General features: G+C 36.5%; 1 protein-coding gene and 1 non-coding gene across 2 annotated transcripts in view; both read right to left on the bottom strand.

Moving 5' to 3' along the window:
* The window catches only part of DNAH5 (dynein axonemal heavy chain 5), a 294914-nt gene that overhangs the window by 132656 nt on the left and 149232 nt on the right, over positions 1 to 13026 (bottom strand). Inside the window, exons 43-48 of the mRNA XM_027869069.1 lie at positions 11537 to 11713; positions 10452 to 10653; positions 9164 to 9306; positions 8243 to 8377; positions 1728 to 1850; positions 1329 to 1542 (exon numbers count right to left, since the gene is read on the bottom strand). Of these exons, the coding sequence (XP_027724870.1) occupies positions 1329 to 1542; positions 1728 to 1850; positions 8243 to 8377; positions 9164 to 9306; positions 10452 to 10653; positions 11537 to 11713 (994 nt within the window). The remainder of the gene's footprint in view (positions 1 to 1328; positions 1543 to 1727; positions 1851 to 8242; positions 8378 to 9163; positions 9307 to 10451; positions 10654 to 11536; positions 11714 to 13026) is intronic.
* Positions 4471 to 4575, bottom strand: LOC114048235. Its single transcript, XR_003569716.1, has one exon. It is a non-coding gene; the product is annotated as a U6 spliceosomal RNA (small nuclear RNA).

The raw sequence follows: 13026 nt of genomic DNA, 5'->3' as shown, positions 1-13026 counted from the left end.
CGTGCTCCTGAGGCAGGGGGCTGTGCCACGTGGGAGTGGGATGGCAGAGAACGAGTTCCCTTTGTCTAGTCCTCTCCCTAGGTGCAACGTTAACCCCAGACGTCTCCTTCCTGACTTCCTGGGTCACGTACTTTCCCTTTGTGTAGCACTGACCCCAGACGCCTCCTCCCGGTATCTGGGACTGACTTCCTGTGTCACGTACTCTCCCTTTGTCTATGCACTAACCCCAGACACCTCCTTCCTGTATCCGGTCCTAGCCTCCTGCGTCACCTCCTCTCCCTTGGTGCAGCGCTAAACCCAGACATCCCCTTCCGGTATCTGATCCTACAATCAATGACTAGTAGGTGGGCTGAGGAGGAGGGGCTAAGTAGGTACTTAAGGAACAGTAGGGATCAGAGCTCGTTCTCTCTTGCTCCTGCTCTCTTGCTCTGGCTTTCCTGCTTGGCCTTGCTGCGATGGTTTCTGAATAAAGCTCGAGTGTTTGCACCTCCTGATCGGCTTGTCTCTGTGTTTATCCGGGTGGGCACCGAAGACTGGTAAGTATGACTCTGGCAGCCTGTTCCTGATAGGAGGAGAGGCATGGTGCAACCAGCACAGAATTTGTTTTTTGGTGTTTGTGCTGGTTTTGTATTGCTTTCTAAGCCTTAGAATGACCTTTATCCAAATGCAATGGAATCCAATTTGTACATGAAATTTCAAGTCATTGACCGAACCACAGCATGGATTGAGATGGATAATAGCTACATTGTCCAGTAGACACCACTGTGTATCATCAATCCAGACCCACAATATATGCCAATACTAGAGTATGGGGCCAATGCTGTAGAACAGACAAGTCTTTGCATTATTGTACAAGAGTTTGACAAGAATTTTTTTTTTTTTTGGTGAGGCAATTGGGGTTAAGTGACTTGCCCAAGGTCACACAGCTTGTACATGTCAAGTGTTTGGTCTGAGGCCGGATTTGAACTCAGGTCTTCCTGACTTCAGGGCTGGTGCTCTATCCACTGTGCCACCTAGCTGCCCTTGACAAGAGTTTTTAATGGGAAATAACCTCTGGCAGATAAAAACCATCCACATACTCAAGTTAAATGCAAACATCTAGTATTGAATTTCTTCTACGTAAGATCAAGCATATTACTTGAGAATGATAGTTCTACACTGAAGAGGTTCCTAATAATGGTTCAGAGAGTCTATAGAATAAGGACCACTCAATGTTGATCCAGTGCTAGCCACTGGGAAGCTTTTGGATGTTTCCTTAGTAGACTCTGGGGAACTTATTTGTCCACACCCCAAATTACTTCCTACAAATCATTTCATATTCATCTTACCAAAGATCTTATCAATGGAAGCATTTGAAGGGAGAGTGCAATTAAATATAGAAAACTGCCTCTTCAGTCTCTGGGGTATGTCATTGCGTCCTCCTCCAGGATGGATCATGGCTGCCAAAAACTGGATATCTACGATGCTTGTAAACTCCCCAGGTTTCTCAAGGTTGTAGAATCCATTTTGTTCCATCAGCTGCCGAACTATCTCATTGGTAACCTTAAAAAGACAATTCACAACATTAAAACATCTTATTCATCACACAGTTTCAGATACATATGCTGTCAAAATGATGGGCTCCAGGGTTAAAAAGGTTTAAAAATTTGAAAACAAATGCTTGCTTATGAAAATATGCTAAAAATTAGTTAGATCCTGACTTGAAAAAAAATCAGTCTGAAACTTACCTGATCTCCCCATTCATTGATTACAGGCATATTTACATCATCAATAAATACAGTCATCTTCTTTCCTGCTGGAGGGCCATATGTTGAGCCCATGCGTTTATCAACATAGCTCTCTATTGTCCGCTATGAAACAAAATAATCAACAGAAACATCTGTGAAAATATGAGCTGAAAGAGAATCGATCATAAAGAACTTCCTGGGAATATTTTCCATTAATATGAATTAGCCAATAAAACCCCAAATGCTACATATGCAAGCAAAAACACATCTGAAGTGTTTGAATTATCCCTATAACTTCTCCAGCTCTAATTTGAAAATCTGCCTTAATTTAGGAGGAAAAGGAATTTTGGCTTATGTGAAATTAGAATGTGCTTCAATCTCAATATTATATATTTATTTTCTCTTATTTTTTTCCTGTTTTGATGACAATATAACTTCTGTTATGTAAAGACTTGGGGTCAGCTCAGAGTTTTTCTATAATCAGTATTCAGTTAACCAGGGCTGATGGCCTGAAAGCTTTTAAGTCTGTACTCTGGGTGGCACAGCCTTTCAAAGTCTGCTGGCCAGCTTTCTCAATTAAGCAGACTGCCAGCTGGCTTGTGCAGGCCAGCAAAGTTAAATGAAGCTGCTTTTGTGCTCAGGGGTCTGGAAACATATGCAAACTCTATCACCACTATCCTCACTTTCACTCAAACCTAAACTAGAATAGATAGCAGTGTCCTAACTGAATCAAACTGCATACAATCCATAACTACTCAGAAAAGACTGGTCTAGCAATTCATATCAAAAAAGTCAAAATGGATAAAGAATTCCCAATGTCCAGATTATGGCATGTAGTTGACCAGGCAGTATACCAAAATAGTATAGCTATACATAAATATTTGCACAGGCATTGCAGATAGATAATGAACTAAGACCAAAAGTAAAAAGAATCAGAGAGCAGGCTGAATAGCATTTGGGGAACTGTATACCAGCACTTTCCTTGTGATATCATGTTAAAAATATGGATTATAATATCTATAGAATAAAAAAAAAATTCAAGTAACTCAAATAACAATGGAAAGATCTTGGCAGACAACATATTACCAGTGATGATTTTTATACCAGGAATTTCAGAAAAGATACAATCGAGGAAATATATATGATCAGAAAGGGGGGCAGATTGGTCATGTAGTGAGAAGAATACAGAATAGACTGACAGTCTAGGTGCTTTGAGATGTTTGGGTTTTTTTTTTGTTTTGGGGTTTTTTTTTAGGCAACTGGGGTTAAGTGACTTGTCCAGGGTCACACAGCTAGTAAGTGTCTAGTGTTTGGTCTGTGGCCGGATTTGAACTCAGTTCCTCCTGACTTCAGGGCTGGTGCTCTAGCCACTGAGCCACCTAGCTGCCCCTCAGTGCTTTGAAATGTTAAAAGACTTAGAAGATATCTGGCAAATTGGACAAATCAACTGCAAAGGATTTGTGAGAAGTCATGGTTAATGCAGGTATTAGAATGGAAGAAAAGCAAGCTCTTACAAGCACATTTACAGTGATTCTTCCAAACTCTGCCCTAGGACTATAAAAAAAGCCTCAAGACTTTTCTCTAAAGTTGATATTCACAGGAAAATGGGCATGATTAAACCAATCACTGTGTGAGTGATTAGAATTATTATATACTGGAATTTCATGAATGAGTGGAGTTCAGGTGATGTGTGTTTGTGTGTATATGTTTATACGATATAATCTATAAAAGGATGGACTTGCTAGTACAAGCTGTGAGTTAGTATGTATATCAATATAAGTGATGAGTTAGTAAATATCAATAGAAATGTGCAAAGGTAGAGATCTCTGGGCAAAATTTTTCTTGGTACCTTGTGAGGTTAAGGAAGGATGTGTATGAAAGTGGAATCAAATGAGGACTTCTGATAATCCAGGAGCTAGTGGAAGTAGAGCAGGAGGCAAAATTGGTCATTAAGGCTTACTCCGAAAATTCATAGGGAAAAGTAATATTCAATTCAATTCAACAAGATTTATTAAGCGTGTGCTAGGCATTATTGTAAGCATTAAGGAGACAAAGATGAAAATTACAACCATAGCTTCAGGGTGATTACATTCTCTTCATGTACATGTGACATTAAAAAGTAGATTTAAAAAATATATGAAGTCATTTCAGGGGGGACAAGGGCATCTCAGGCAAGCTTTGATGGCAGATGGCTCCTACCTATATAATTACCAATATAAGAAAGAATCCTAGAACTAGAATCAGTCTTCAGAGTGACAATCAGTAGCATAAAGAGGAAGCATTTACAGCTCTGCCAGATAAAATAGCACTATATTGGGTCCCTTATAAAAAGGAAAAGAGCAGACTGTGAAGAACCCAAGGAACCCAAGATCTCAATATAAGTGGGGAAAGGAGGACATTCATTGTAACGTAATAGGGAAATCTGTACCACAAAAAGAAATATTTAAATTAGTGAAAGCAACAATCAATTGAAGAATAATAAGGTAATATCTGGTTAAGACCTCACTCAATCAAGTAGTTACGTAGGAAATGGACCTACTGTTTTTACAGGGTGAGGAAATTTTCTCTACCAATGTAGGTTGGCACCTTCTCTCCCACTTACATTCTTTGAAAGTTGTCTAAAGCCGTGAAAAATAAACGACTTGCCCAGGATCACACAGCCAGTATGTGTCAGAAGCAGACCTTGAACACAGGTCTTTTCAGATCTGAACCTGACTCACTAGCTCCAGTGTCATGCTGCCTGGCAAATATGAAATGCTCCATGAATTTGTTTATCATCTTTGTGCAAGGCCAGTGCTAATCCACTCCCTATCATTCCGATTTTATTATATGGCCTGGAGAATCAAGCAGTTATTCAGCAAACATACATATTGCCTATTAATGCAGGGATACCAAAGACACATTTCTTGACCTCCAGGAGTGTGTAATCTTATTTAGGACTGCTATTTTCCCATATCTAAGCCCTATATCTATAGGTGACTTCATATTTTTAAATTATTTTATTTATGGTATATGATTACAAAGGAAAGCAAAGAAATGTAGAGTTCAGGGGGCAGCTAGGTGGCACGGTGGATAGAGCACCGGCCCTAGAGTCAGGAGGACTTGAGTTCAAATTTGGCCTCAGATACATAACACTTACTAGCTGTGTGACCCTGGGCAAGTCACTTAACCCCAATGCCTGGCCAAAAAACAAAACGTAGAGTTCAGGAAAAAAAATTTTTTAATCTCTTATTTCTTTATGAAGAACAAATAAATTAAAACTCGGTATTAGCCAGGATGCCACCAGTACTTATAAGAAAAGGATATTGTAAGGATTCAAATCCCAGCTCTTGGAAATCATTTCAGCTATGACATGTAACTTAAAAATATAAAAAAATCTACCATTATTTTTAATGTATAATAACAACCTACTCGGATTGTTTTCACAACATATTAAATTAAAAACAATTGTAGTAGAAAAATAAAACAATTCTCAATCATCAAAAATTCCCCCAATGGCAATGGTCCTGCAGCCTAGATAATTGTGCACTCTGCTTCCACCTTAAAAAAAAAGGAAATTATCAAAGTAGATCAGGCTGTGTCCAGTACTAATGGCAATGGACATTACGGCATACTGCAATTCACAGCATTCTGACATCTCTCCAACAAACTAGAGTCCATGAAACACTGATGCCTGGAAACAGGAGTGTAAAGTCTCTGCTTATCACACACACACACACACACACACACAAAGTTTTGTGTATTCTGGATGGGTCTGAGAATAGCTGGAAGTGGACAATAAGGTTACCATCCCAATTCCTACACTGGTAAATTCTCATTCATCTTCCCCTAATGTCACATCAAAAGTCCCAGGAGGATGAGGAGAAAATGCTACTAGGTTGTATTTGCCTGGGAAAGTCTAAAGTCAACAAAAGGAGAGGGAGATTAAGTGGCTCCTGGGCCTTCACACTTCATTTTCTGAATATTTAGTATCAACAGGAACCAGTTATTTGTCAAAGCATCCCAAGTGTCTGGAAAGATCTAGCAAATAAAGGAAATAAAGTAGCAACATCTTCAATAAAAGCAACTTCCTGCTTTGATATTCAGCAATGTTTGTTAAACTATACACAATAGGAGCTTACTAGATTTTTGTCATAAAAAAAAAACCCTGAATAATGACAGAGAATGAGGCAGGATTATCTAGTAGCAGGAGCACTGGTTCTGAAATCAGAGGACCTAAATTCAAATGCCACCCCTGACAATGAACACTCGCTTCACCTTGAATAAGTCACTTTACTTCCCTAGTACTTTGTTTCCTCATTCATAAAATGAGGAGGATTGGACCTCTGAGTTCCCTTCTAGTTCTAGCTCTGTGATCCTAACATCCTATGCCTTTAGGGTTATAGTCTATTGTAGAAGACTAGAATCTGATTGTTCGAATAGACCTTAGAATTCACAAAACCCAACTTCACATCAATGGCAAGACTCTATTGTGCAACATTCCTGTAACATCTAACCTTACTTGCAGTATACATTGTCTCTCCCTAGAGAAGTACTCTGATGGCAAAGACTGTTTACTTTTTGTCTTAGAGAGATAATGGGTTTCTAGGTCAGCAAACACAATTACAAGCACAACATGTTGTTGGGACAGTAAGAAAGATAGGCTGACTGAAATGGAGGAGAGGGGGAAGATGCTAGGAAAAACAGGCAAATATGTTTGTAAAGGAAAACTGGGATTTGATTATTGAGATCAAACAAAGGAGTTTAGACTTACTCAACCATAAAATATGCATGTTAGGCTAGATCAGAGGCTTTCAAGCTGGGTGTCCACAGATCTCCCAAGGGGTCTGTGGATAGATTTCATGGGATCTGTGACTTTAGATGGGAAAAATTACATCTTTATTTTTACTTGTCTCTAACTGAAGTTTCACATTTCCTTGAATTTTTTTTTTAAAAAATACATGATTCTGAGAATGACTCCATAGGATTCCCCAGACAAATAAAGACATACATGAAGGGAATAAGAGGACAAGCATTTATTAAGCACCCACCATATGCATACGCACTATGCTAAGCCCTTTACAAATATCTCATTTGATCTCCATGACACAAAAAAGAATAAAAAGCCCTGGATTAGATTATGTTTATGGTTTCTTCGAGTTCCAAATCTCCTTAAGTTTAAAAGTCAGAATAATTTGATAGGGTAGTCATCAAGGAGCCACTACAAATTTTTGGAGCTAGATGCACATTTTTGGAAAGTTAATTTGGGAGAGAGGTGCTGGACAACAAGGTTCCCATTTTTAGATGTGGACATTATAGGAATTTGTATTATTTGGCTACATACATTTGTTACAAGTGTTTTACTTTGCTTTTTTTTCTAGAAGGAAAGAAAATAAATAGTTGCTCATTGAAAAAAAAAACAAAAATTAGTTTGAAAAGAAAATTAATCTGGCAGTAGTGACAAGAATAACTGGAGTGAGTAGATACTAGAATCAAGAAGAGCAGATCAAAAGTTGTTGAAGTAGGCTTAATATGAGCCAATAAAGGTTTGGACTAAGGTGTCAACTTTGGAAATGAAACAGGAATAGATGCTAGAGACATTTCTAAGGAAGTATAAAAAAATTTGGTCATAGAGGATGAAATTGAAGGAAGAATCAAAGATAATTCCCATGTCTGTAGTCTAGAAGAACATGGGGGAAATGGAAATAGATAAAAGGAAAATATTTAGTCAAGAAAGGAAGCAGGTTTCAGTGGGAAATTTAATGAATTCATACTCATAGAATGTTATTGACAAAAAATACTTTAGAAATATTCTGGCCCATTACTCCAAAATTATCAGTTAAGTTTTATACATTCTGAGTTTAAGACAATAATGGTACACCTACCTGAAAATAACATTTTGTATGTACGCATGTCTGTATATAGCCTCTGAGGATATCAGGAGCACTGGGGCCTTTACCTTGTTCAGAGAAATTTCTGACTTCACTACAACTTAGGATTAGACATTACTAACATTCATAATAATATTTATATTGGATTTTAAAGTTTTTAAAGCACTTTACATGCATTATTATTTAAATCTTCTAACAGCTCTATGAGGTATGTACTATAGGTATTATCCCCATTTCACAGATGAGAAAATTGAGGCCCAAAAAGCTGATGTGATTGGCCCATAATCATATATCTAATAAGCACCAGAATAGGAATTCCAATTCAGGTCTTCTTGACTCATAGTTTAGAGTTCTCTCTCCTATAACATGATGCCTCTAAGATCCCCTAGCTAAAGAGTTTCTCTGGAGATTGCAACAAAGATTTTCACACCATAGGATACCAACCCCTGGAAGTTTTATTGCAAATGTTTGTAGAGGATTTCACAGGGTGAGAAGCTGAAGATGGCACCCACCTAGTAGGAAAGATACAGTAATCTGGGATACCATAAAAGAAAAAAAAATTAAGCTACTTACCCTGAATATACTCAAAGAAATATTTGGACTTATGAAAGTTTCAAATATAAACATGACCAAAAGAAAAGGTACCTGGAACATCAAGGGAGTAGTTGCTGAAGAAAAGTTCAAACTTTTGGCCATGTGACTTTCAGCATTATATTTTGACATAAATCCTTTGATAATAACGGTTTTAGCTGTTCCTTGCTCTCCAATTAACAATACAGCCTAAAAATAGAAGCCAAATAATCTGAGAAACATAATAAAATGACTGAAAGAGAAATCTTTCTCTTTGGTTGAAATCAAAATTAAGTTTTTCTCTCTCAATTTGTGCAAAATAATACATAATAATGAATGAGAAAAATGCAGGCCCAATATTACTGAACTATGGTATAATGAAACAATAGATTATTGTGGATATATTATTAATTTTTTCTAAATAGCAGCTCTAAAGTGGCTTAAATATAAAAACACTTTATATTTTCCAAAGCTGTTTCATTAAATACCACATGCCAAATTAGACTTGAATACTTCAAGAATCCATGGTTTCATCAGTGTGAATGTTAACTTCACTAATACTGATCACAACCATTCTACAACTCGGTAGATGCACTTCAAGAGTGACTGTGGCCAACAATTTGCCTTCCGGACAACCTGGAGATAAGCCTCTCATAACTTAGTGAGGTTGGTCCTCGGTTGACAAAGTCTGTTGCCAGGCCTGTCCTCTCACCTCTCAAGCCATGTGGAAGCTGCCAGAACCTATTTTTTTTTTTACTGGATTAGTCTTTTAACACCCCCAAGGAACCTGCATGCTACAATGAAGAGGTTGGTTCTCAGCTGACAAAGTCTGCTGCCTGGCCTATCCTCAGGCCTTTCAAGCCATGTGGAAGCTGCCAGATCTTATTTTCTCCTGGCTTGGCCTTAATACTCTGAGGAATCTCCATGCCACAATGAGTCATTGCAGTTAGGCTTCTGTTATACCAATTAAACAAAAAAAAGTCACAGAAATCATACCTTGCCTTGTTTAGCAATAGTTTTAATTAGAAAGTCAGTTCTCACATTGTCTACATTTGGCACCAAGATGGAGCCATATTCCGGAGTAAAGTCAGAAGGATAAACATATTCTTCAACACATGTGTTCCAGTGCATCCATTTACCTGATTAGAAAAGAGAAAATTAAAGTTTTCACAGCTAAAATAAATATATTTCATATGAAATACCACCTTTACCTAATTAATAATTTGTGCTTATCAAGACAATTTCTGAGCAATCAACATAAAACAAATATCATCAGTTTCAGAGGCATGAGTACATAAGTGATTAAGGAGGTGGCTCAAATTTACAAGGAGGAAGTACTAGGAAAATATGGCCTCAATAGAATTCTATTTGTTAAGATGAAATTCTCCTAGAATTTAAAATACATAAGTAACAGACACTTAAAAGGTATTAAGTCTTGTTTTGTAGATGAGAAAACCAATTCAGCAAAATAATTTGCCAATGGTCACACAGGTAGAAACTCCAGAGACAGCCTTCTAACTCCCAGAAGAGAATTTTTTTTCTATTATAATATACTTTTCTGAGCATAATGCCTTAATTATATCATGTGGTTCTTTTGTTTGTTTATTTTTAAACAACTAAAAGGCAGCATGATGTAATAAACAGAGAGGCCTAGAAGCCATAAGGATATGCCACTGACCCTTATTACTGTGCAGCACAAGTCATTTAACCTTTTAGTACTCTAGGCAACTATCTAAAAATATAAACTACAGAGAAGGTTTCAATTGGCATTGCTAGAGAGAGTTTACTCATCTAACAGTTCCTCATAATAATGAAATTGCAGGTTAAAAATTCCTAGCTTTTTAAAAAAAAAGTTTGCATTCTTACCACAATCAAAATAATTTAAAAAGATGGAGATGAATTAATATTTGGTTCCTTTATTCATAAAGATAGAATATTGAATTTATGGCTAATAATTTTAAATGACTCAGAAAATTTTTGTTTCTGGAAATTCTATCATGTCACTATTACATATGGATACAAGACACAGACTGGTATAGTGTGTAGACAACTGACCTTGGAACTAGGAATATTTTGGACTCAAGTCCTACCTCTGACACATCCTGGCTAGGTGACCCTAATAATTCCCTTAACCTTTCAGTGATCCAAGCAACTCTGTTTTAGTTAAAGAGAAAGAGCTGACATGCATTGATACATGGAGTTTCCTCACCCAGAAGTTTCCTAAATCAAGGAAATAAGATTTCTAGTCTTGATTCACTATCCCTATATAACTATATGCACTAACCATCAGTAGTTACATAGTAATCAAACATGGTGTCTTCATTTCCAGCCAAATGTGGCAAATCCAGTTTCAGTGTTTCATGAGACCGAAGCCAGTTCTCCATTTTAGAGCGGTCCTCCAATTCCAGTAATGCCCCAACACTCCACATCAGAGAGAAAACATATAATCTCTCCAGGTGTTCTGATGTGATATCCCCTCCTTGTTCCTATAGAATAAAGAAGCCTTCTTTTAAATACATAATTTTCTAACTAAAATTATTGCATGGAGTTTCAATTAAAATCAATATGAAGGAAGAGCATATTTCTGTGGTAATGGATGAGGAAGTAAAGGGATAATTTTCTACATATAAATTCAAAAGGTATAATTCTTTTTCAATTATGCCATCATGCTGAGATTAAAATGGATCTCCACATTGGCTTAAAAATTCAAACTGAAAACAGAGACATTTGCTAGAATCATAGAGGGGATTCAGATTTGGGATTAAGATCAGACTAAATGTCTTCAAAGGTTGCTTTCAACATTAAAATGCTACAACTCCAAATTATGTTTTCTTAAAGAATTGTTTTTGATATGTAACTGATGAGAAGTATAATAATATATGCTATATTATATATTTATATATATGACATAATATGATTTTATATAAATATAAAAAAGAATGCATTTGGTTCAAAATGTTTATAAATAGACACAATGGAATGTAAAACATCCTAAAGTTGAATTTTAAAGTTAATTTCCCCTATATATATAAATTCCCCTATTAGAATAGGATGAAACACTTCGATATCAGTTTCAAATATCATAATACCTCATTCATATGGTACCCTAAAGTTGGCAAAGCACAACCATCACAACTGTTCTTTGAGTTAGGTAATGTGAATATGATATTTTCCCATTTGGCAGATGGGGAAACTGAGGCACAGAAAAGTCAAGTAACTTATCCAGGCTCACAAAGCTAGTAAAGGTCAGAGCTTTGGCTCAAATTCAATTTTTTTTTTTACTCTGAAGCTGGAATTGATTTCACAACATCATATAGCTCTTAAAAGAGCAATTCCATGGCTTAGAAAAATTCTATTATTTACTTTTACCTTAGAAGGGATAAGGCCCTGTAGCATATTAATACTCTGCATGATCACAAATGCCTCAAGCATCTCCATCTTGAAATCCAAGCTCTGGACACTGAAGCGATACAGGTCAGAGAAAGACTCAGTGTACAACTGACGAAGGACTGAAGCTTCTTGAGGAGAGCGCTTCTTCAAAAAACCCTATTAGTTCACACAATAATCTATTGTCATATAATTACATATAAGAGAGTAATGGCAGACAATTATTTTTAATAAAAGTTATTTTAAGCACCACTTAAGCATGTGTAAAATGCATTTTCAGGATCTGAAGGATCAAAAATTCAGGAATCCAACACATGTAATTTCTACATAGAGGGTAAAAAATAAGGCTAGGAATTCAGGAAAATGGAATTTTTGAAGATGAATCAGGAAACTGAAAAAGACAACATTGAAACTTACCATAATTAAACATTTCCTATAATTTTTTTTAATTGAAGAATGGTATGAAAGACCGGAAAAAATTACTCATGGAAATGAATAATTTAAAATCTTGTAAGGCTAAAAGTTTACAAAAACTATATCTTTCATTAAAAAAAAAGTTCCACTTCACATAAACAGAAAAGTTCTCTTAAGGTCATAAAATCATCTCACTCTTCACCTCAACATGCTTTAGAAGAAATCACATTAGATACTCTGAGGTAAGGAGAAAGAGTGCCCTGATAGGAAAGAAAGAGGATAAAATTGTTCATGAATTCATCAATCTACTATGATTCTGTGCCCCCAAAAAAGAGGAGGAATGGCAACTTGAAGGCCTAGCACATGCTTGCTCTCATAACCTGATTGGCTACTTAAAAATTAATGATTAAAACTAATTTGTATCCTTGACCCATCATCCAATCTCAATATCACAGTTGTCTTTGACTTTCCTCAGAACTGATGAAGTGTTTTTTGGTGTGTGTCTGATTTACTTCTAACAAGAGACAAGAGTGAATACTCAAATGTGAAGTTCAAATGGATCTATGAACCTTATAGATTTTGATGTTTCTTCCAATGATGCTCATCACAATTACTGATGTCTGCCTGCTCTGTAAGACTCTAATCAATGTCTTCCCATATTTTGCTATACAGGGTTCACAAAAATGCTCAAGACCTCCCTAAGTTTCTCCTGACATCTTGAGGTTATCAATAAATGACCAGATAACATCTACCTATCATCTCTCACCTTTGCTCTGTGATCAGCCCATCTTCCTTTGCCTACATTTAGCTCTCTGATATTCCTTATCCTTGTTCTTTAAAATTCATCATTTTTTATGGTTCAATTTACTTAAACTCACCACATCTCTCCATTGCCCTTTGTGTGAAATTCATTTTCAATTGTTCAGAATGTAAGAGAGTGATCCTTCAAGGGAATGGTCCTTGACCATTTAGTTGTTTGGGTCATAAGTCTGCTTCTGAGAAAAACAGTTGCTGAGTTGTCTACCTTAACAATTCAAGTATGTGATACAAAAGTCTTC

The sequence above is a fragment of the Vombatus ursinus genome, unplaced genomic scaffold (genome assembly GCF_900497805.2).
Source record: "Vombatus ursinus unplaced genomic scaffold, bare-nosed wombat genome assembly UNPS02014791.1, whole genome shotgun sequence".
In the NCBI taxonomy this organism is placed as follows: Eukaryota; Metazoa; Chordata; class Mammalia; order Diprotodontia; family Vombatidae; genus Vombatus; species Vombatus ursinus.
This window is presented reverse-complemented; position numbering and strand designations above follow the sequence as displayed.